The following is a 23,300-nucleotide window of genomic DNA, read 5'->3' on the forward strand; positions in this document are numbered from 1 at the left end:
TTATTTAATTTTTCAGTTCAAAATCCAAAAGAAAACATTAATTCTACCCCTTAATTATCATTCTAAAAATATCAGTACGACTTCATTTCACCATGGTAGCAGAAATCCAAGTGAAACATTTCATTATCAATAACCCTCAAACAAAGCATTTTGGACATATTTATATGAACTTTTTCCATTATTTTCATGAGTAGAATGGGTTACAAAAGTTCCAGGAGAACTTCATGACACACTCTGTAAATGTTAAACTCAAACTTGTTTATATTATAACGGCATATTACATATTGAAAACTTGTTTCATTATTATTTTTAAAAAATGGGCAAGGAGACAATATAATAAAAGAAGGAATAAACAGATACAAGACTACCAGGACTTGTATAATGACTGATGCTAGTAAGAACTGTATCTAGGACAACGGATTGTTTTACTTACACACTACTTTTTCACCACTTGATTCACTTTTCAAATGTGAAATCCAGGCCATCTTTTGCGTACTTTGTTCCCCTCCATGGATTTTACCAACCTCTCATCTCAAATTTTTACTCTTTTTTCAGGTCCTTCTTCATCTCTGAGAACAGTCAGAAGTCACATGGAGCTAGATTTTGGCTGTTATGGTGAATGAGGAACTATTTTAATTCTTTTTCATTCAAAAATTTACAGACTATCTGAACAGCACGGGGGCGCCCATTATTGAGGTGCAACAGATGTTCTTAAATTTTTTTCTGAACAAAGTCAGAATTATCCTCAGCACACTGATATACTAGAGAGCACTTGCAATCATCCTTGTAAGTACCTAAAGTTGATAAATAAATCCTTCATCATCATGATTCTACTCACACTGTGTACAGCTTTCTCTTTTTTCAGAGGTGGTAAGAATTTAACTTCCATTGGGAGATTTCTTGTTTCATCTCAGGGTCAAAATGGAACATCCAAGACTTGTTAACAGTTACCACATTATGCAAAAAGATATTCCTTCTTTCATCAATCAACTTGAAATTGATACGGGAAGTACAAAACATATCTGTGTTCTTATATGAATGCTGGACTGCCACTTTGCATGCTAAATTTTTCTGAGAAAATCAAGTTTCATTACTTTTTTGTCCACCCTTGTACAATAATTCAATAAAAAAAAAAAAAAATATGAGGTTAAATAAATAACTGCTTCAAAAAGTTATCTTTTCTTATGTATACTGCGACTTTTTGTATAATTAAAGAATAAACATGTTTAAAATTATTACAAAAGTTATACGTTAACAAAAATGTTGCTTAAAACTTTGTATTCTCATCATATGTACATAGAACATACATTTCATGACTAAAAAAATGCAATACTTCCTATCTTTCAATAATAAAATAGCCAATCGAACAAATAACCTTGCTTTATTCATTTAACCTGAAATTTTCTTCAGGATTACAAATAAAGAAATAAAAATAGATACGAAAAAACAAACAACTAATAAGTTTGTAACTATAAATATTTAAACTTCATAAGTTTTGAAGTTCACTTTCTAAGACGTAGTTAATAATTATTAAATTAAATACAAGCTAAAATTTTATAAACTGTGAATTAATTATCTTATCTCCTACCTACGTAACTTTTTGCAGCACAATGATAAAATATTATTACATACATTGATTTTTCACTTTGTAATTTTGCATTTTTACAATCGATTTTGTTTCACAAAAAGTGACTTTTTACTCCTCTAGCTAATTTATTACTTAGAGGAGTTTATACAATTACATAAACCAGCTACACTTATTATTATATAATTTAAACATTAAAAAATAAAGAAAAAGTAAAATAAGCTAATACATAAAATTAAGTCCTTGTAAAATACATTAATCTGAAGAGATACATAATACTTACCAATCTTTTCTTACACTTAATTCATTACACTGAAATATTTTTTTAATACATCTAATTTTATTTTGTTAATTACATCATGTAGAAAATGTACACAAATATGTCATACGCAGAAGGAAAAAAAAATCAATGATAATAACAATATAATTACAAAATAACAAAACCAGATTCCTTCCCTCTTAAAATACAAGATCTGTTCAGAAAACAATCGAACATTTTTAATTACATGCCAACAGAGATATTTGGTGACATGTGGCTCGCAGCATTGTGTTCTGCATAACCTAATGTGTAACTATATGTACTTGGATTGTTGATATCTTGTTTGGTCTTCATGTTATTGTTATTTGAGTGAAACGTGTTTAAGTGTTAGTAGCGATTTTTGTAATATGCAATTTCGTGAAGCAACAATACAATATAAAATTTTGCGTGAAACTGGGGAAAACTTTCACGGAAATGTTTCAACTTTTGAAACAAGTTTACAGAGACGATGCTGTGGGTCGTATGCAATGTTACAAATGGTTTTCACGATTTAAAAGTGGTCATCACTCAATTGAAGATGACCCTCAACCAGGAAGGCCTTTCACTTCCTGATGACACCGACATTCAGGAAATCAACGATCTGGTGCATCAAATCACTGATTGATTGTCAGAGAACTTGCAAAAGAGGTTAGCATCTCAATTGGATCATGCCGTGATATTTTTACTGAAAAATTGAACATGCATCAAGTTGTAGCAAAGTTTGTTCCTCGTTTGATGACTGAACAGCAGAACATCAAGTGGACATTTGTCGGCAACTTCTTGAACAAGCCAATGACAATGAAATATTCATGGAGATGATCATAACAGGAGACAAAAGACTGGGTTTTCGGCTACGACATTGAGACAATAGTTCAATCATAAAAATATCATACATTACAAAAATCATTATTAACACTTAAATGCATTGCATTCAAATAACAATAACACGAAAAATAAACAAGATATCAACAAAACAAGAACATGTGGTTACACAGAAGGTTATGCAGAACACAATGTGCTGCCAACTGCCCATCACTAAATAATTGCAGTTAAAAAACATATTTTTGGAATTTTTTTTTTGCAATACACAAGGGCTTAATTTCAAGTTATGTTGAAGTAGAAAAAAAAGGAAGCCATTTTTATTTTTATTTTTTGACGATTAAATTTGTTATTTTGTGGGACTTAACAGAAATGTGACTGAGAAATAAAGTAAGATCTTCTCTTTCATTATTTTTAACAGTACTTCATTGTGACTTGTCAAGCTTATAGTTATCAGAAAAGTTAATGTTGATTATGTTCTCTTTCTTTGGGACATGGAAATTAAAAATAGCACAAAGAATTGGCATTCTCAGCAACTGAAAATGACAAATGTAAGTAACTGACAATAGTAACTGAAATTGACAACCTGAGTGTTTGACATAAGAAAATATCAATTACAGAGAGGATGAAGGGATATTTGTTAATAAAGATATGATAATTGCAACAGTATTGTTAACAAACTTAAACATGAATTTAAAATACTACTGTGTGCTGCTGCATGTAAAACAAGCTGCCGGCTAATCATTTTCTTAAAACAGTTAGTATATAACACGCTCTAGTGTGATATATTTAATATAGCAGTATTAAAGATTTTTTTTACAGATACCACTTTAAACCTGATATATCACCTTGTATTATTCTAAATATTTTCTTACACGTTCTTATGTGTAAGAAACATTCCATTACTAACTGAAATAGCTCTAATTCTTTAAATGACCAATAACTGAAAAATTATTGGTCCAAAAATCTCCAAACTGAATGAGGAAAATAATAAGGGATTAGTTATCAACAGTTCATAGAACACATTTTTGAATTTTTCTGGTGATTTTCACAAGAGTGTTAAATATAATCGTACTTTAAAAAATTACTCAAAAAAGAGAACTTTTCTTCAGTTTTTTAAAGAAAAATGTTAGTAATGTGATGAAATTAAAAACTAGATGTAAAGTGATAGAAGAGTATATTAAGATCACCCTCTGTACTTTACTATCATTATGAAACAGGCAATTAAGATTTATCAGCCAATGCCACAGCGAGCCAAGTATAGAAAAAGAAGTAATGTGAAGTTTGTTTTGCAAAAATGTACTTATTTTAAAACAGAAGCTATCAGAGTTTCAAATGAATAATCATTTGTTTAAATTCTTTATATATATTGGTAAAGCCAGAAAGTTAAAAATGATTAGACAGAATCTGTGTCGTGAGATAAACTGAACAGAAAACATGAGTCTTGCAAAGCATTACAAAATTACGGGTTCTGGTGTATTCATACAAATATATGATAAGAGAAAATATGTTTTTGTATATTTAGAAAATTAAGTTGCAAGAGAAGAGTGCTAGTAATAAATAGTTCAAGAAGAGAGTTAGTATAATCTGCATAAAAAAAATTACTCAGCATGTTTCAGATATGCATACTTGAATGCATGTTGCACCATATCACTCTAAAAACAAGTGTAAATGTTACAATAATTAAGGAAGTGTATTCATTCATATCTAAGATCTGATGATGTAGTAGAATACTACTGGGTAGATATTTATAAATATTGCTAGCAAAATGCAGTTACTGGAGCTATACCCACAGTAGTTCTTGAATCTTTAAGAAAGCATTTCAAATTATACCTCCTTACATGTACGTAGGGCATCTATTCTTTTCTTAATTTGTGGTACTACTAATAAAATAACACAAAAAAGTTCATTTCACAGAATCAAAATTTAAAAAAATTAAAAAAATTGAAATATGAGAACTTACACGCTCAGATTTTATGCAATCCTCCATCTGGTTAATAGGTAAAAACAAACATTCTATTTCTTTACTTTCCTCCTGTTTGATTTCTAATTTTATGTCTCTGAAGCACATACCTTCATCTTCACAAGACTCATGAATTGCATCATCCATTATCTATAACATTATCAAACATCAGTATTCATTATTTTACAGTAAGTGCTATAGACCTTGGCTACCAAAAAATGGCAACATCAAGCTCCAGAAGTGCACCCAAGGTTCTTTAACTCTAAGATCTATGGGAACTGGTTTATTAAACATAGTTTAGACTGCTAACACCTTGTATAAAGTGAAAAATGCCAAGCTTGACTAGAATTTGAACTGGAAACTACTGAGATAAAAGATCAAAGTGTTACTTTGATGAACAATATGTTGCAAACAATTTCATCCAAAAACTTTATCTTTATGCTGCATTAAAAATATATATATATATATATATTATCTGTTTTGTTGTTCTTACTTTTAATGTACTTGAAAAAAGCTACAAATTACATAAGTTTTGTATAAAACATAGTACAATCTATAACTGAGGATTTTCTTCTCAATAATATAACTGTTTTTTAGCGCTTCAATAAAGTGATTATTCTATTTTAACAGATGTTCAAAACTCCCTGCTGTTTTAACAGTATTCTTCTTTCCTTCAATTTCTTAATGAAATTATGGAACAATGGAATTGCACTACCAGAAAATGAACTGAAAATTAGGGTATTTTCTTCCTAATTTCTCCTTAAAATAAGTTAGCACTTAAAATAATAGCACAGAAATAAACAAAATTTAATCTTAAACAAAAACTCATTGTTTTCCATCAACATAAAATATACCACTGCTTACATATTGTGGTGTATGTGCAATCGTATTTTTTTTTTGTACATAAAATATAACTTTTTAAAGACAAGATTCTTTTCTTTAGTGACGCATTCCATACACATCATCTATTAATAAAATACAATAACATGAAGGATTGAATCAAATGGATTCTTTTAAAGAATTTATCAATTACAATGAAGTTAAATGAAACTGTTTACAATCAGGAATTAGTTTTTACTACCTGATATCAAGATTATACCAGCTACGAGTAATATGTCTTCACGATACATTTGTCTTTTGTTCCTGCCCTTTAAACTTCAAAATGATTCCACTGATTGTAAAAATGAATACATCATCTTTTAAATAAACTGCTTTAGGAATAGCAATTTTATTATAAAATAGTGAGCAAGTATTAGTATTTATTATTCTGGATTTTACTTATAATTACTGAAATAGTGTTACATATAAAAATTACAATTGCATTTATTTACTTCAATTATTTTGTTTTTTTAAACACATTAACTACCTATATATAAATCCATATTCAAATCCTGCCGTATATCAAAAAGGACATCACTTGTCAAATTTCTCTGATGACTCTTAAATGAAGATTCAATCAAGGCCATACAAATCCTATTCAGTATATTTATAAAAATCAGAAGTGTTGATCAAATATGAACTATTGCAAGAAAGGACAGAGAAGAAAAACACATATCATTAAACAGGTAAATGGCTGGCCAAAGTCTTAAACTTACATGTATTCAATTTGGGCTGCATGCCACTTCAAAGGTCTGTGCTATTCACAGGTCCGTTTCAAACTTTAAATGATTACCATGCATGAATTTTTACTTTTATATTAAAGTAATGAGTTTCACATTGTTGTGTGTATATACACATATAAATACATACATAAGGGACATGAAATCTGAAGCTTGTAGTCAAGCAACTAATATGCTGTATATCAACTATTCTACAAACACATTTCTCATATTGATGTTTACAAAATGGAAAACTAAATCTGTTCATGATTCAGTTTTAATCTTATTCATTCTTCTTGTTGCCAGTGTGAACTCAAAACACAGGTCTTATCTATAAATACAAGGGAAGGGATCTTTCTTGAGTATGGTATTGAGCAATTTCTTAAAAAAAAAAAAATCAATCTTTTATACTGTATGTAAAATTTTTCAACAAGAATTGATATAGCAAAGGTCTTTCAAAAAGTAATACTCATTTTATGATAAAAAGTAACAGACAAAAATTTTTATTTTACAGACTAAGCTTAAGCTATTTTTCTATATAGTAACTAAACTCATCAATGAGTTTCTATTCCTGTATCACATTCCTTCATTGCCAATTCATTGAGATAAACAGTTATGGTTTTTTCTAAGACTTCATCATTCTCAAAATATATTCCACAAAATGTCTTTTAGGTTAGAAAACAGATGACGGTCACTAGGATCCAGATCTAGGCTGTAGGCTAGATGATCAAAAACTTTCCACTTAACTTTAATGATCAGCTATTTTGTTCTCTCACTGGCGTGAAGGAGCAAAAGATTACTAGACAATGCAATGATGTACATCATCAATTACCAGGTAACTGGTACTGCAACTATGGTTGCAATGAGGAATAGTGAATAATATTCCTAAATCTATATAAACCGACTGCATTGAATTTTGCATTCAAATATGCATGTGCTTTTATATACCTAAGATGTCACACCAATGACAGGTAAAAACATGCTTTTTTTGAAAAACAGCACTACCTGTTGGACGTAACAGCAACACAAGCTATACTAAATATTTTACGATTCCATTTCAATGTTTCTGATATGTGTGTCTGCTATTGACTAAAAAACTACTGGACCGATTTATGGGCAGGGAAAAAGAGAGAGAGGGAAAAATCAGACAAGGAAAAGAGGAAAAAATCAGAAAAGTGAAAATTGAAACAGGTAAAAGGGAAGAAGGGGAAAATGGAAAAAATAAAAATGGAAAATGAAAAACGGGCAAAGGAAATGGAAAGGGAAATAAGGGAAAGAAAATGGGGAAGGAAAGGGAATTAGGGATGAAATGGAAAATGGGGAAAAGTAAAGGGTAAAAGGAGAAAGAGGGAAAGGTTAAATTTTGTGAAGATCCTTTATGTTCATTTTATTAATGTTTTATCAAACTTTCAATTGCGTTCATTTATACTCAAAGCTAGCAATAGAAAAACACTGCCGGGTCTGCTAGTGTAAAATAAGAATAAGACAAAATACATTTTTTTTATATTGTTATAAAACAGGAAATTTTTAATAACAATATAGTAATTAGCTGATAAACTTAATACACAGCGATAATGAATCAACTGATTTATTTTTACTAACCAGTACAGTTTTGTTTTAAACTGTATTGTAATACTGTACATAGACAATACGAGCAAAGTGGTATTACATGTACATATACAGCCATCCATTAGTTTGAAATGGATAAACTGTTGTATCATTAAGTATTGTTTTAGTAATGCTACTATACACAACTAATAACCATGAATATAAAGAAGTTTCTTCAGAGCAATTTAATTTCTTGATAAACTATAACTTCTCTTACTGCCACTGGCCAGTCTCACATTACTTATCAATACATAATAGTAGTCAGTGACAACATTCTTATAATTATTAATCGATTTTGTTTATGAAACCACTTCATATATTTCAAACTATAATAGTTTTTAAAATAACATAAAGGAATTATAACAAAACATTACAGAAACGTAATGAACATAACTACTATAACACATAGTACTATACAGTTCTGTAACTATAGAACTATTATAACATAAGGAAACATAACCATAACATTAAGGAATTGTAGTAGAATAGTAATTCTACAATAATTCCTTAATATGGAACACCCTCTTTTTCGGCAAACATTTTTCCCCCCAAAAAAATATGTACAGATTATACAAATAAATATGGTTTAATTATGATTAAGACATTAAATAATACTACCAATATTTAAGTATATCTTACAAATACAAGTAATAAATATAATAATGAAAATTATTATTATATAACAGATTCAAGACATTAATATCTATGTGTAATTAAAAAATTTAAAGTACAAAAGGAACAAAAAGTTATGGAATAAATTAAGACAAATATTACTGTACTGCAGGACAATGACACCTAGTAAAATTATTAGATTTGAAAAGACTTCAGTTATTCTGAGGTTAACATAAACCAAGGATTTTAATTTGAAATATACTGTAATAAAAAAATTTTACAATTTGTAATTCTGAAGAAAAAAGTGATATGTAAGAGTAATTTCATTATTCTTTAAAGAGGAATACTCCAGCTTATAAGAAACAAAATAAATCATGCTTTCATTATGACATTCTTTCAGATATTTGAACCTGAATATTTCATTAGTTGCATTTTTTGCTTTTACTTCAACAATTTATAAACCGATACATAAAAACTGTTCTGATCAAATGGTATCAATTGGCATCTTTAATAGAACTAACAGGATAATGTACCTTAGAAGAATGAACAATGTAAATTTTATCCATATTAGAGCACAAAGTTGAAATAATCTGATCAAAATTCAATATAATTTCTCAAACATCAATCCTTTCACCATTTGTTGGAGTTAAATTATTTTAAATCATGCAGTATTCAAACTAAAGGTTTGCAGTGTATTGAGGTACAACATAGTAATAATAATATTTAATATTATATTTTTTAAAAATATAACCATAAAAGCCTACTTCTTCACAAAAGAAGAATAAACTTACTGGAAATTTTTATTTAAAGCCTAGATTTTGTATGTTAGTTCACCTCATTAATTAATAGTAAAGCATTTTCAGAAAATTGCTATTGTTTCTATAAAGTACATTCTTACAATTTTTGTATTCATAATGTTTAACCAACCATTTTTAGTAAGTTTCACAGAGTTAGTAATTATTCTAAAATGAGTTTAAATATGAAAGTAAAACTTGTTTAATTTATTTACCTGTCAACATAATGTTTGAAAATGAATCAACTGTTGCTAAAATTAATTTACCTGCAACCAATTTTTTTAAAACCCTAATATCATTGGATGATGAATTAAAAATATTTTTCAAACAGAATTTTATAAAATCAAAATTATATAAAAAAGAAGTTACAAGACATTTTCATTAGAAAATTATTTCTCAATCAGTGTTACACAAAAATCAAGTCGACAATGGTGATTAAACATCTGTTCTGATGAAAAAGACTCCTACCAGCTACATGAATATATAACCCAGACTGCATCGTTTTGTATGTAGCGAACAGAAAATTATTTTTTTTAATTATGCATATCTAGCTGTAATTTTAAATAAAAAAGTTGAATTAAAATTTTTTTGGTTCCTAAGTTTTCAAAGTACAAGTTGATGCACACAAAACCCTGAAAATGTTGCTGTTTAGTGAAACATGATGCTGATATCTTGATTTAAAAGAAAATCAATATGGATAGCAGACAAGAATAAGGGAACAATAAAAAAAGTGCTAGAATCAAAATTCAAGAAATTTATAACCTTTTAAAGAGGTTAAAAACTGCCAAAAAAATATTGCCATGTATGATCTTTATTAATATAAAGTATTGTTAAACAGAAAATTCTGAGCTACTAATGTAAACTGAGGCTGAAATATGACTCAAAATCTTCTCATCTGAAATCCAAATCATTAAATCTACCTTAAGCCGAAAATATAAGAAAGTTTCTTACTATTTTTAAACTCGTTTTTTATTTAGGAAAAATAATAAGCTTTCAGAAGTAGCACTATGAATTTGTTTTTTATAAATGGGAGTGAATAAAATTTAAACTGTAATTTTGCTATTCTATGCAGCTAGCAGTTCTGATCTGGATGAGAAAGTAGGGGGGGGGGGGGGGGGGGGTTTAATGTTCGGTGTGTTATAGAGAGGGAAACAGCTTGGTTAGCTCCTCCATTCTATTCTGTCATCAGTAGAGCAAGTCATGAATGTCATGAATGAGCAAGAGGTTCTGTCGTCTGTTGCACAATGCATAACAATAAAAGTTTTAAGTAATGAAGGCGTCAAATCTGCAAAAATTTTAATTCGTTTAAAGGTACAGTTTGGGGACGCTACACAGTCTCAGAATAGAGAGTACACATGGGCCAGACAATTTACAGGCAGGTGAGAAAGTGTAGAAAATGAAACTCACGATTGATGCCCAAGGTCAAGTCTCACAGCTGACAATATCAATGCCATTAAAGAGCTTATCAAAGGTGATCGCTGGGGTTCACTGTTGAAGAAATCACATCAGAAGTGGGTATCAGCTATTGGTGCTCAATCCATTATCAATGATCATCTTGGATTTGAAAAATTAGTGCTTGATGGGTTCCGAGTTTGTTGACCAAAAATCAAAAACAGCACAGGTTAGAGATCTGCGAGACTTCTGAATCAATTTCAGGAAGAAGAGGATGATTTTTGCGATGCATCATCATATGTGATGAGACATGGGTCCATCATTACACTCTGGAGTCAAAAATGCCGAGTAGGAGTAGATTTTCTCCACAATCAACAAACAGTGAATGTGGCTTACTATTTTCAGCTACTTCAGTCTATAAAAGCTGCCAAATGAAACAAAAGACAGGGTATACCTATCAGAGATGTCATTTTTCTCCATGACAATGCCAGGCTGCACACCACAATTTTGACAAGAGATAAATTTGAAAAAATGCACTGGGAATTCCTCGACCACCCTCCTACAATCCAAATTTGTCGTCCTGTGACTATTTTTTGTTTGCGCCCTTGAAAGAATTACTTGGAGGGGAACGATTCAAAAGCAATGAAGACGTCAATGTGCACATGCGCAATTGATTGACTCATCCTCAAACCTTTTAAGAACAAGGAATATTCAAGCTTCTAATTTGTTGGGAAAAGTATGTAGATCATGCGGTAGACTATATAGAGAAATGATAAAGGTATGAATTGTGTGTATTATTAATCAATAAATTTATTTAAAAAAATTACTGTATATATTTGATTCACTCTCATAATATTGAATTTTTAAATTACACACGTCATAAATTAAAAATTTAATTACATAATATTGGCAAAAAATTTGGTGTAATTTTATAATTCCATTTTATCAGCAATAGATAGTGCAGAACAGTAAATAAACTACACAAAATGCATATATACACCTAAGGTAATAAAAATAATTTAATGTCAGAATAACACAACTTATTAACCACATAGTTAAATGAAACATAAACAACTATGTACAACAAATATAAAATCAATAAACTCTAACCACGTAACTCTAAAATAAAAAATAAAAAAATTAACTGCATGTTCACAAACATTGAAGTTTATTTTATATAGATTTCAAATGTTCATGCGCAGTCTCTTTCTACATATAAGCCATCAAAAACCATATTTTTTTTATAAAAAATGTAATTTTAGGCCTAGTATTATATAGAGGATAGTAAAAATAATAATCATCTATCAATAAAATGACAATTATCATTTTGTGTATCTTTTTTCCATATCAGTTATTTAACTCTGAACTTAGAAAAAAATGCTATTTTAAGCCAAGTTTAGCTTAATTCTTAAGTTCTAAATAAATCTAACCAGGTCTTACAACAAATCATTTTGTAGCTTGCAAGTTTATTATTTAAGATATTTTTAAAGTTAATTCACATGTTAATAATTGTAGAAGTTATTAAAAGAAGCATAGATAATTGTAACAACAATTTTTACTAGTTGGTGGCAGCCACTCATAGAAATTAATTGAGTACGTTTCTAAGCTCTACAGATGTTAAGAGAAATCAGGTAAAAAAATAAGTTCTTCCAAGGTAACGTGGTAACCACCATTACGTGATATTTTATGGAATGAAAGTAAAAATTAGAATAGCACTATATGTAAGTAGTATGAAGTTGTACTTGAGAAAGAATTTTAAAAACCATTATGTTTAGAATATATTTCTATATGAATGAGAAACGTGAATAAGAAAGGCAGGCGGAAAGTAAATTGTGAGAGGAATAAATGGAGAAAATTAAATATACAGGTGAAAAATGAAGCAAGGGTAAATGAAACAAAAACTTAATCACGACAATTTTGAATAGGAAATCAGTCAGCTGGAAATGTAATACGAAAAGAAGTCCTACTAGCAAACTGGAAATGCTGACCAACCCAAAGAAATAAACCAAGATTTATCCAACTTACATGCTCACTGAAAATTAATTTAGAATCAAAGTCAACCCTAAGATCAGAAATACCTTCACAACATGCTGTATAGAATGCTGACCAATCCTGTAAGTATATTTCATCATAAGGGTTTTCCTAGAATAGGTTAAAAGCTGTTTTGCCAAAATTAAGCAGCATTGTTTTATCAATTAACCATTTATGAATTATATCAATATCAGATTGCAAAATCTCATGATCAGAGCAGCAGTTAACTCTTGCCCCATGATTTTAAGATTGTCAGCATACAATATTGCCTTAGAAGAAATACCCAGTTAATTATCATCCATAAACAGAATAAATAACAAAGGAACAAGGTTGGAACCCTGAGGTACCCTGAGTAAAGCCTTAAAATTATTTGAGTCTCCCTAAACTGTTCACATGGAACTGTCTATCTATATAATCTAGCTCTGCAACCATATCAACATCATAGCACCAACATCCATATGGCCAATCCTTCAACAAAAGTAAATTATGAGTTATGGTGTCAAATTTCTTACGAAAGTTAAAATAAATGACGTCGACTAGTTAACAGGATTCCACTTCTGGAACAGTAAACAACACATTTCACTTTAATTAGTCATAAATTATTTGCCTGACAGAACCTGGGCTGAATTGGATAAACTACCTTCTCTAGGAAAGTATTAAGATGTTGGTAAAACCAAATTCTCGAATACGTTGACAACAGAAATCAAACAATAGTTATCCAGACTGAGCATTACCCTTTTATGGCACTGGTGAAACATGTGCAAACTTACAATCAATTGGGAAAATTCCAGGCCACAGACTGAAACTGTGTATCCAACATAGAATATAGAACTAGAGGTACCCTAAATAATAAATGGTGGGACTCTTTGTCAATACGTCACAGTATAGGAACTCGTTGTCTGAATATAAGATTTAACATTTTCAGTCATTATAATTGGAGTATCAACAGCAGTATCATTGAGAAACGACCCAAAACCCATTCTCCAAACATCTGATAGATAAGGCTTGTAAATTGATTGAAAATGCCTCCTGAATATTTCACATAGATCTTCTGTGTCAACAACAGTCTGATTATCAACTATAAAGCGGGTTAACGCCACCAAAGTCCTTCAACACAGACATCACATAACAAAATAAGTTTTCTGGCCTCCTCACAAGGTCACTCTCAGCCAACCTGGCCATCTTTAACACTCACTTCTAAACAGAATTATAGCCTTTTTCTGCAATTCTGAAAATTTATGACAATAGATCGAACAATCTGTTTTTTATACCTTCTGTGAAAAAACTGCTTTTTCTTTTAGACAACTAATTAGGCTAAATGAAAATCTTTACTAGCCTTTACTGTAGTTTAATGAATTAACAACACCATACCTAAAGTACAATTTCACTAACATGAGAGGGGTATCATGCGGCAGATGTAGTGAAACAAGATGGTCAACCTACAACTGGAAATCAATGTCATTATTAGATAAAACAAGAGCTAAGATAGATGAACCTCCAACAGGTAAATGAAAATTTTACTGATCTATGTTAAGATAATCCATAAAATTAAACAATATATATTCTTAGCGTAAAAGTGAGCCCCACTACTTAAACTTTTACTGTCCCATTTTATATTTTGGGCATTAAAATCACCAATGACAAAAATTTCATAAAAACTACTGTCGATATTATTGACTGAACTATCAAAATATTCAGACATGATCTCAGGCTTAATATCAGGATTGAAGTAATCGTTCCCTAAATAAATATTAACCCTTCCTATGTACCTACTTCTACCCAGACGCATTCATGAAAGTCAGGGCACCACCTAAATGAAGTTATATTGGAGCACAGTGCAAGTACCACTCCACCACACTTCTTGTCTTATCTAAAGAAGTTGCGATGAAGCCAACAAACATTGAAGTGGTCCACAAAATAATCAGAATTCTAAGATAAATAATTAAAGGCTGATTCCGTGACAGCAATAACATCATAAAGGCTCACAGCAATAAAAACAAAAAATCATCTGCCTTAGTTCACAAAGAGCCCTAATGTTCTGATACAATACTTTCAAATTATTTATATTCACCATCAATTAGAAAACTACTGTCCTTCTGCTTGGAGTTAATATTTTCAGAAGGTTCAAATTTCTGCTCAAATCTTAATGAGCAATATAACAGCAAAATCAAAATAGCAGAAGGCCATATACCAGTAGGCATAACTTTCTTGAAGTGTTTATCTGGAACAACATGATGAAAAAAACTATATTCTTCTTGCTCAGTTTTCAGCTAAGTACAATCAACACCTACTGATTCTTTCATCAGATTTCTAACATCAGATGAAGTAAAGGGATCAAATCTACTAACTAAAACTGCTCTATTTTTGGGTCTTACTAGATTGGTGTTGTCACTAGCAGTTCCAAAACAAATTTTTTATTATTCACCTTAGCGGTTCTAACTTCAACGACTTTCCTCCTTGATTTTCTATTTCCCTTAACCACCCACAGTCCAGTCACTCTTGATAGAAATAAATGGAACAGGATTACTATTAATTGGGGTGAACAGGTTCGTATCAACAGGAGGAAGCTTAATTTCAGAGCAATGGTCATAAAGCTACTCCAAATTAGAATATAGTAGACTACCTTTCGAAGGCTCTGAATAGGTTACTGCACTGTACTTTACTGCTTGAACTCAGAACTGCTTTACTCAGCAACTCAGGAGAAATATGATTTCCACTAATCAGAGCTACATTTAATCTATCACCTAACACCTCATTTCCTTTTTATAACTCAACAATCTCAGAATACGTATTAGTAATACGTCTCCTAATATATTAACTTTGCCAATTAAAATTTCAATTGTATCAAACAATCTATCAAAAAAGGATCCACAATAGCAATCACTGACACACTTCCTTATCTTTGGCAGTCTCAACTACATCTCACTGAACCGCAAAGATAGAAAAGGCAAGAGAAGAACAAGGAACAGAAGAGACAGAGTCTGAAGCCAATAAAACTCCAACTTTAAAATATTTTTTGTCGCAAACCAATCATTCACCAACAGCTGAGTTGTTACTTCTAGGGATTTTAGCACATCCATTACAAAGACTTACTAAGCCCATTTAGCATATATATATATATATATATATTTATTTATATACAATTCATTAGATCCCACATGGACACATTCAGAGTGAGATATTTTACCCACATGGACCTTTATAGGTAACCTCTCTGCTTGCCATAAAATGGTTTGCCACAATGAACACTACTACAAAGCGTCTTGGATGGAGCCATCACGCCAAAGTAATACACAGACCTATAACTAAATATTAAACTAATTTAAATCTTTAACCCCAGATAAAACTTAGAAACAAAATGAGCTTAAAACTTCTTGTGTCATATAGTTTCACCAGTATCTCTAAGAAAACAATTCAACCTGTGGTCACAGGTGAGAGAAAAAGGGTTGCTTCCCTGACCTGTGTCAGGTCTAATAGATTTGACCTCTTGACCTCATGACCTACCTAAGCAAGAAGGCCAATATAACCAAACTAATGGTAATAACAACAAAGTATTTATTTATAAGGAGATAATTACAAGAAATGGCCGATTCTAGGCTAAACCATGAACCGTTTGGTTCTTTTAGCCATTTTATGAGAAAAACCAAAGACAATCCTGCTGGAAAAACCACAGGACTGTCAGAAAAAGCAATAGTCAGTGCCTAGGGCCAGAGGCAATAATAATACTATCAATTAAATAATAGTTTGACCTTTATCTGTTATAAATATCTACTCTGAATTTCAAAAACAAAATACAGTAAAAACTACAATAAAAGAGAAATTAACTACAAGGAAAAATCTTTCCTATCTATTTTTACCTAGAAGATTATTTCACAATTTCTTAATTCAAAATGTATCTCATTTAGATAGATGAATATTCTCGTTTGATTTGATATATTTTTCACACTCTAAAATACAATCAACATGTTAAATTTAAGTTCATACAGGTCTGTATTCCTAAACATACTTACTTTATATAATTATAGATTAGGATGTATAAACGAATATAATAAACATTATACGAAATTCCTATAAAATATTTAACACACTAGTTAACTTACTCCATTTATCTTATATTATTGTCAATAAAAGTTTATTTATCATTATTTACATGAAGTTTGGTTCTGGGTAAAATAGGAAACCAGCCAAATAAGAGCCAGTTCCTCTATGGGTTTATTATCACTTTCCCTTCCCACTCCTATACTTTTATTCTATTCCTTATTTCTTCGGCTAGTGTTATGAAAGTTAAGTGTGCTTTGTTCCTTCTGTGGCAACATAATGGAAATTATTTCAGCCAGCAGGACAACCACTTTTTTTATTGGGGCTTAGTGGAGTAGCATTCCTCTGAGCCTGTGAACATATAAGGACTCAGGAAATCTTTTAAAGCTGCACAAAATGGCTGATGTGACTACAGGATAAAGTCAGGTTTTTGTATTTCTGTTCCTAATTTACTAACTGATCCACAAAGTCATAATATTTTTCCTGTGTAATTTTTTTTTTGCTAATATCACCTATATTCTCTCCACCTTACTTAAAAGTAACAGCTGACTCTTAAATTTACATTATTCGTCGAGTGTTCTTCTACTGTTCTATTTAATCGACGATCATGGACCAATTGCGCGTTCCGAGTACATCGACCAATATTTCTTTCTCTTCCACGAAGATGTGCATTTTTCTGTAAAAATAAAATACTGTAAAATAATACACAACGAATATGAGTAACTTATTGAAGATGAAAATTTAATTAATTAACTGAAAAGATTTATTGTACCAAATTTTAGATAAAAAACGTGTAATTTTATTTTTTTGCTTTTTTTTATTTAATATTTCCAAAAAGGAATAATTTTTAATAAAAACAATTGAAAAAATTCGTTATGAAATCAATTAGCTACACAAATAAATTTGTAGGTTAGGGTGGTTGTTAGTCAATGCACGTGTAAATTTGATAAAAAATTATATGAAATATACTCACTTTGATTCCGCACTAAATTCACAAAATGTATAGTTTTTTATGCACACTTCAAAACTCTTCAAACACTAATTACATTTTGATGTAATATTTTAATTAGCACACAATTTTTTGTAACACAATAATAACACAAAATTACGAAATATTTTTCTCAATTTGATCGCAGCACCAACTGTCGGGACAAACTGAAATTAAAATAGAATATTATTGAATATTCGATACTGCGATGGTAGCGCATTCTGCCGGATCCAATGTAAAACATTCCAAAATCAACAACTACTTATAAATAAAAAATTAATTAAAAAACATTTTCCAGTGGACCAAATTGTGAATCTAAACCATTCTCAAATCCCCTTGAACATACACAAAAAATTTCATCAAAATCGGTCCAGCCGTTTAGGAGGAGTTCAGTGACATACAAATGCACACAAGAAACATATATATAAAGATGTGAAACAACAGTAATCATCTAACTTCTATTAGGAAGAATAATCAAACCTTTAATGAGTTTATTATGTGGGTAATTAACTCATGGAGCTCAATATCATCAGATAGTATTAGACAAGACTTAGAAAATGTTTAATTAGCAATACATTAAATGGAACTGAAGATTATATTCTGTGGGAGGAAGCATCAAATAATGAAAACATTTTTTGGTTTTAGTGATATGATAGTGCCAATTCAAGCGTTTCATGTACTGCGAGTGAATTTTTTAATGCAATCTTTTTTCATGAAAAAAATAGGAAAAAAATTTAAATAAAAACTAAAAAATTCCAATCATTATTATTTCTTTTAAAATATTTCTTGCCAAAATTTTTTTACACAATCTTTATTTATTTATTTTTTTTTATTATGATGCTATTTAGATATAAAATTTAAGTAAGTATGTATAATATTATAAAATTGTATAATATAAAGTATGTATAATATTGTGAAACTAAATACAATAAATTTCAAAGTAAATCTCTTATTGGTGGTAAAATTTTATTTGGTAGAAAAAAAAATTTCTACCATTTTTTTTTTTTTTAATTAAATTCAAATGTGTGGGGTTGACTTATATTCGGGGTCTATGAATATTCGAACAAATGCAGTGTTCATCTTTTACTGATCACATATGTTTGTAATGTGTGCATGTAGTAATGTATGTCCTTACCTTATGTTTTGGAAGTTTATTTTTATTATTGTATCCAATGTACTTAAGGATGAGGGTCTGGAGAGGCATGCATACATTTAGTAACAAGAACACAGCCACCGACTAGTACTCAGCCAACCTGTAATAACAAATTGCAGTATGATACAAAGTTTGACAATGTGATTGGTCAAAAATTCATTTTTTACTAAAAGTATGTCAACAATATAATTTTTTTTCTCATCTGTATTTTTTCATATTATTTATAACCATATTATTAATCTACAGGTTAATAAAATGACCAGTTACTTATAACATAACATTGTATAGATATGAAACAAATTCAAATATTGTCTTGAGAATGATAAAGCTGAATATTAGTGAACTAATTAATTAAACATTTATCTTTTTCTAATTGAAGAACAACAAATATTTTTAAATACAGAGTGACCTTTGTGTCAAAATAAAATATGACAGCAACAAGAACAATGCAATGTCACTTTAATATTTAGATTTTACATAAAATACTTATGAAAACCCATAATCTGTTTACACACTCACATCTATTTTCTTAATTTAGCAAACCTTTCAACCAGGAAAAGCATACATGAACTATTATAATCTGAACCAATATATTTTGTTTACTTCGCCCCAGCCGAACAAGTTTTGTATAGCAATATTTAATATCAACATGCTTCAATCTTTTGTTTTTTCATGTTAAATCAATTGTACTTGATTATCTACAAAAATTATTGGTAAAATATTACCCATTAACACTACAGCTGCACTTTTACTTGCTGCAACTATATATTTTGCTCCAACTGTTGATAGGTTACACAACCTTGTTTTCTGCTAAACCAAGAAAATGATTTCTTTTGTTTTTATTTAAAAAACTCAACCATATGTTAATTTATATTATCATTTTAATTTTGAGCTTAGCATTCCTAACAGGCATTTTAATTTTTAAAGTAAATTTTAATTTACTATGGTAATTTTGTGTTAGGCCACTGAAAACAACACCATATTGTCTGCCCAGGAAAAAAATTCTTATCATAACCTAACTGGTGCTCAGTTGCAAGATATCAATGGGGCTTAATACCAGAAATAACAAGGACCGCCATTCAAAAGAAAGTCCTATAAGTACCAATCACAGATAACAATGGGAGACACTGAGCTCTTAACAAAATATTCCCACAACATTTCTATCTCATTCGATGAGCACAGACAGGTGCAGCATACAGCCCATATTATGCATACATCCTTATAAAAAACACGCATTGGTTCAAGGTGCTCCTTGAATCCAAGATTCTCATCAAGGATAACACATAGATACTTCTGCAGAAGGATACACCTAATTTGATGACCTGTCATCAATAAACAAGGTCGTCATGTAACAGCCAGTCTGCCCTTGAGCAACATCATTGTTTTCTCTGGGCTAAATACCATCTTATGTTGCAAACTCCATACCTGGGGAATCTTGCAAGCCTGGGCTGCGATGAATTCATTCTCATTCCTCAATTCTCCTCTAATCAGTAAAAAAAACAATCATCTACATATGCAATGACGCGGCATCCACTGAGTAAAATCAACCGCATCAAACAGTGAAATAACAGATTATGCAAGTGGTAAGTATACATAAACGTTTTTCTTATATGTATGTTAGTATACATGACAGCAGTAATTACGATTGTCAAGCGAAGGACAAAAGGGCACCCTATCAGAGAAACATGCACTTCAAATGTTTCATTTAGTAAAAACAAAACGAAAAAAATTGGTTATACGCAAGAAACTGAAGCCAGTTGTAATCTTAATCTTTGAATGTTAAACCCATAGTTTTATTCAGTTTCTTTTCTTTTTTATTAAACACATGAAAAATCTTCATCTAGGCTGAATTTTTTAAACGTTGAATATTCATAATAATGGCAGTATAGACAGTTATGGATTATTTTCGAAAAAAGGGTTATGTTACTACTGTATTAAGAATAAACGTAACGAATACTGTTATATAATTAGGATTTAAAGTGCAATAACAAAAAAATACACTAAGATATGAAAAATGAGAGTAACTGGCTCCGACAAAAAACAGAATTGCAGAGTTGGTAACAGAGATCTTAAACAATAAATACTACTAATTTGGTAATTAATTAGTACAACGCGGAATAACTAAAACACTTACAAAAAAAAGAACTATCAGTACTCGCAGAAACAAATTAAACGAGTTTGCTGTAACAATTAAAAACGTCACAATACATAACCAAAAATAAACCTAACAAATTAAATTCAACTTTCCAAATCAGTTTTGCCATCATTCAACATTTTCGGTAAGAAAAAGCAGCTTAACAGGTAGACTGCCATGAAACCTAAATTTACGTCTCGCATCAAAAATGACGGCTGTCGTATGAAATAATAAATGAATCAAACAATTTTTTTGTTTGAGACAACGGCCCCGTTGTCTCGCGACAACGTGAGACCTTAATCTAGGCCACATATTTCTCAGAAAATATACATATTATTTCAACCGAAGAAATTTGAGAGATTATTATGGTATTTTTAGCATTTATACACTATAAATATTTATTTAATTACTATTTTATATATTTATGTTGTTTTTGTGAGATTTTTCAAACGTACATAGTTTACAGTACTGAAAGTTTTTGGTATTAGTTTTCGTGTCTCTTTGCATTGAAGAAATCAAGCCGTTCTGTGTTCCCTAATTTTGAATTGTTGAGGTTACGTGATTTTGTTTTGGTTTAGTTTTAGCCGTATGTGTGATCTTGTTTTGCAGTATTTTGGTTATATAACAGTAAGAAATGGATGAGTTGCTAGAAAGGCCTAAATCACCTTTTAGTGATGAAGAAAGTTTATTTGTTTTAGGAGAAGAAAATATAATTGTTCAAATACCTTATAATCCAGATGATCTAAATTTAGGTATTAATGTGGATATTATTGAAACTATGGCTCATGCGTCGCCCTTTGATTTTTGAAACTTGTTCGTGACTTATAATATCTTATTAAAATTAGTAATTGAAACTAATAGATATGCCGCTCAGCACATACAATCTCGCCAGTTTATTTCACCTAATGCAAGGATAATAAAATGGAAAGAAACAGATGTAGTAGAAATGAAACAATTTTTAGGTATAGTGCTTTACATGGGGGTTGAATGCAATGCCTACTTTAGCTCATTATTGACAGATAGATGATTTATATGTTTCAGTAATTTGTAAACAAATGGCAGAAACCGCTTTGAATTGCTGCTGAGGTTGTTTCGTTGTGCGACAATGAAAATGTAGCACATGATGACAGGCTTCACAAAATACAAGCGATTATAAATGAAGTTGTTCATATTTTTAAAATGGTTGTGGAGCCTGAATAAGATATGTGTATAGATGAGAGCATAGTTCCTTTTTCAGGCAGAATTTTTTTTCGTCAATACATTAAGGGTAAAAGACACTAGTACGGTATCAAGATGTTTAAATTATGTGTGAAAGATTTTTATACTCTGTCATACAAAGTATACTGTGGTAAAGAGATAGGGGTAAGAGAAGGGTTTGTGTCAGAAAATATTGTCATGGAATTAGCAGAATCATACCTGAATTGTGGTCGCACATTATTTACGGACAATTTTTATTCAAGTGGTCAGCTTGCAGAAAAATTACTAAACTGCAACGCATCTGGTTGGCACACTTGGGAGAAATAGAAAATTTAATCCACCTGAAGTAATCAATAAGAAGCTTCATCGAGGAGAATGTGTTGCTAGTAAGAACAATAATGGTGTAGTTTTTCTTAAGTGGCAAGACAGGAGAGACATTTTAAGGGTTACTACAAAACACATAGACAAAATGGTAATGACTAATAGTAGAACTGAAGTTTTGAAACCTGCAGCTGTAGTGGAGTACAACCGGGAAAAAACATATATAGATTTGTCCGACCAATTGGGATCTTACTCCAATCCTTTAAGGAGGTCCTTTAAGGAGATCAAATGGTATAGAAAAGTGATTTTTGATTTGCTTCTGACATCTTAAGTGGTAAATGCTGTAAGTATTTATACTACAGTTACAGATAGTAAAATTCATATCACTGCATTTAAAAAACTAGTAAAAACATTGCTTGTGCCTGCAATCATTGAAACAGTTTGACAATCTCATGTACTAACAAAAAATGAGACCTAAATTCAGGTCTCAATTATTTTTCACATTTATTCTGAAGTATTGTGCTTTTTAATTAATTTTTATGTATAAATTGGTTATTTTAGCCAAAAAAATTTCCATTTCCTCTGTTGAAAATAATTTTGAGTACCTATTTTTGTACATATTAACGGAATGTAGATAGACAATTCAGCAACAGAATAATGTTGTTTCTTTATGTTAATATTTTTAAATGGTTCGGAGATTTATTCAAAATGGTAATGGAAACTCAATAGGGCCCTTAGTTCTAAACCCAAGTGTAGAGTTGTACAAAAA

General features: G+C 30.3%; 1 protein-coding gene across 6 annotated transcripts in view; it reads right to left on the reverse strand.

Moving 5' to 3' along the window:
- Positions 1 to 21,173, reverse strand: part of LOC142326661 (uncharacterized) — a 35,562-nt gene extending 14,389 nt beyond the window's left edge. Inside the window, exons 1-5 of one of the 6 annotated variants that reach the window (XM_075369291.1) lie at positions 18,862 to 18,979; positions 17,712 to 17,893; positions 17,301 to 17,414; positions 6,032 to 6,184; positions 4,666 to 4,815 (exon numbers count right to left, since the gene is read on the reverse strand). In XM_075369291.1, coding sequence (XP_075225406.1) covers positions 4,666 to 4,812 — 147 coding nt within the window. In that variant the 5' untranslated portion in view covers positions 4,813 to 4,815; positions 6,032 to 6,184; positions 17,301 to 17,414; positions 17,712 to 17,893; positions 18,862 to 18,979. Of the gene's footprint in view, positions 1 to 4,665; positions 4,816 to 6,031; positions 6,185 to 17,300; positions 17,415 to 17,711; positions 17,894 to 18,861; positions 18,980 to 21,013 lie in introns of those variants that run through there. The other 5 variants (XR_012756840.1, XM_075369276.1, XM_075369285.1 and 2 more) reach the window with 5 other exon arrangements.
- Between the last annotated feature and the right edge of the window lie 2,127 nt (positions 21,174 to 23,300).

Source organism: Lycorma delicatula, chromosome 1 (assembly GCF_047948215.1).
Source record: "Lycorma delicatula isolate Av1 chromosome 1, ASM4794821v1, whole genome shotgun sequence".
Taxonomy (NCBI): domain Eukaryota; kingdom Metazoa; phylum Arthropoda; class Insecta; order Hemiptera; family Fulgoridae; genus Lycorma; species Lycorma delicatula.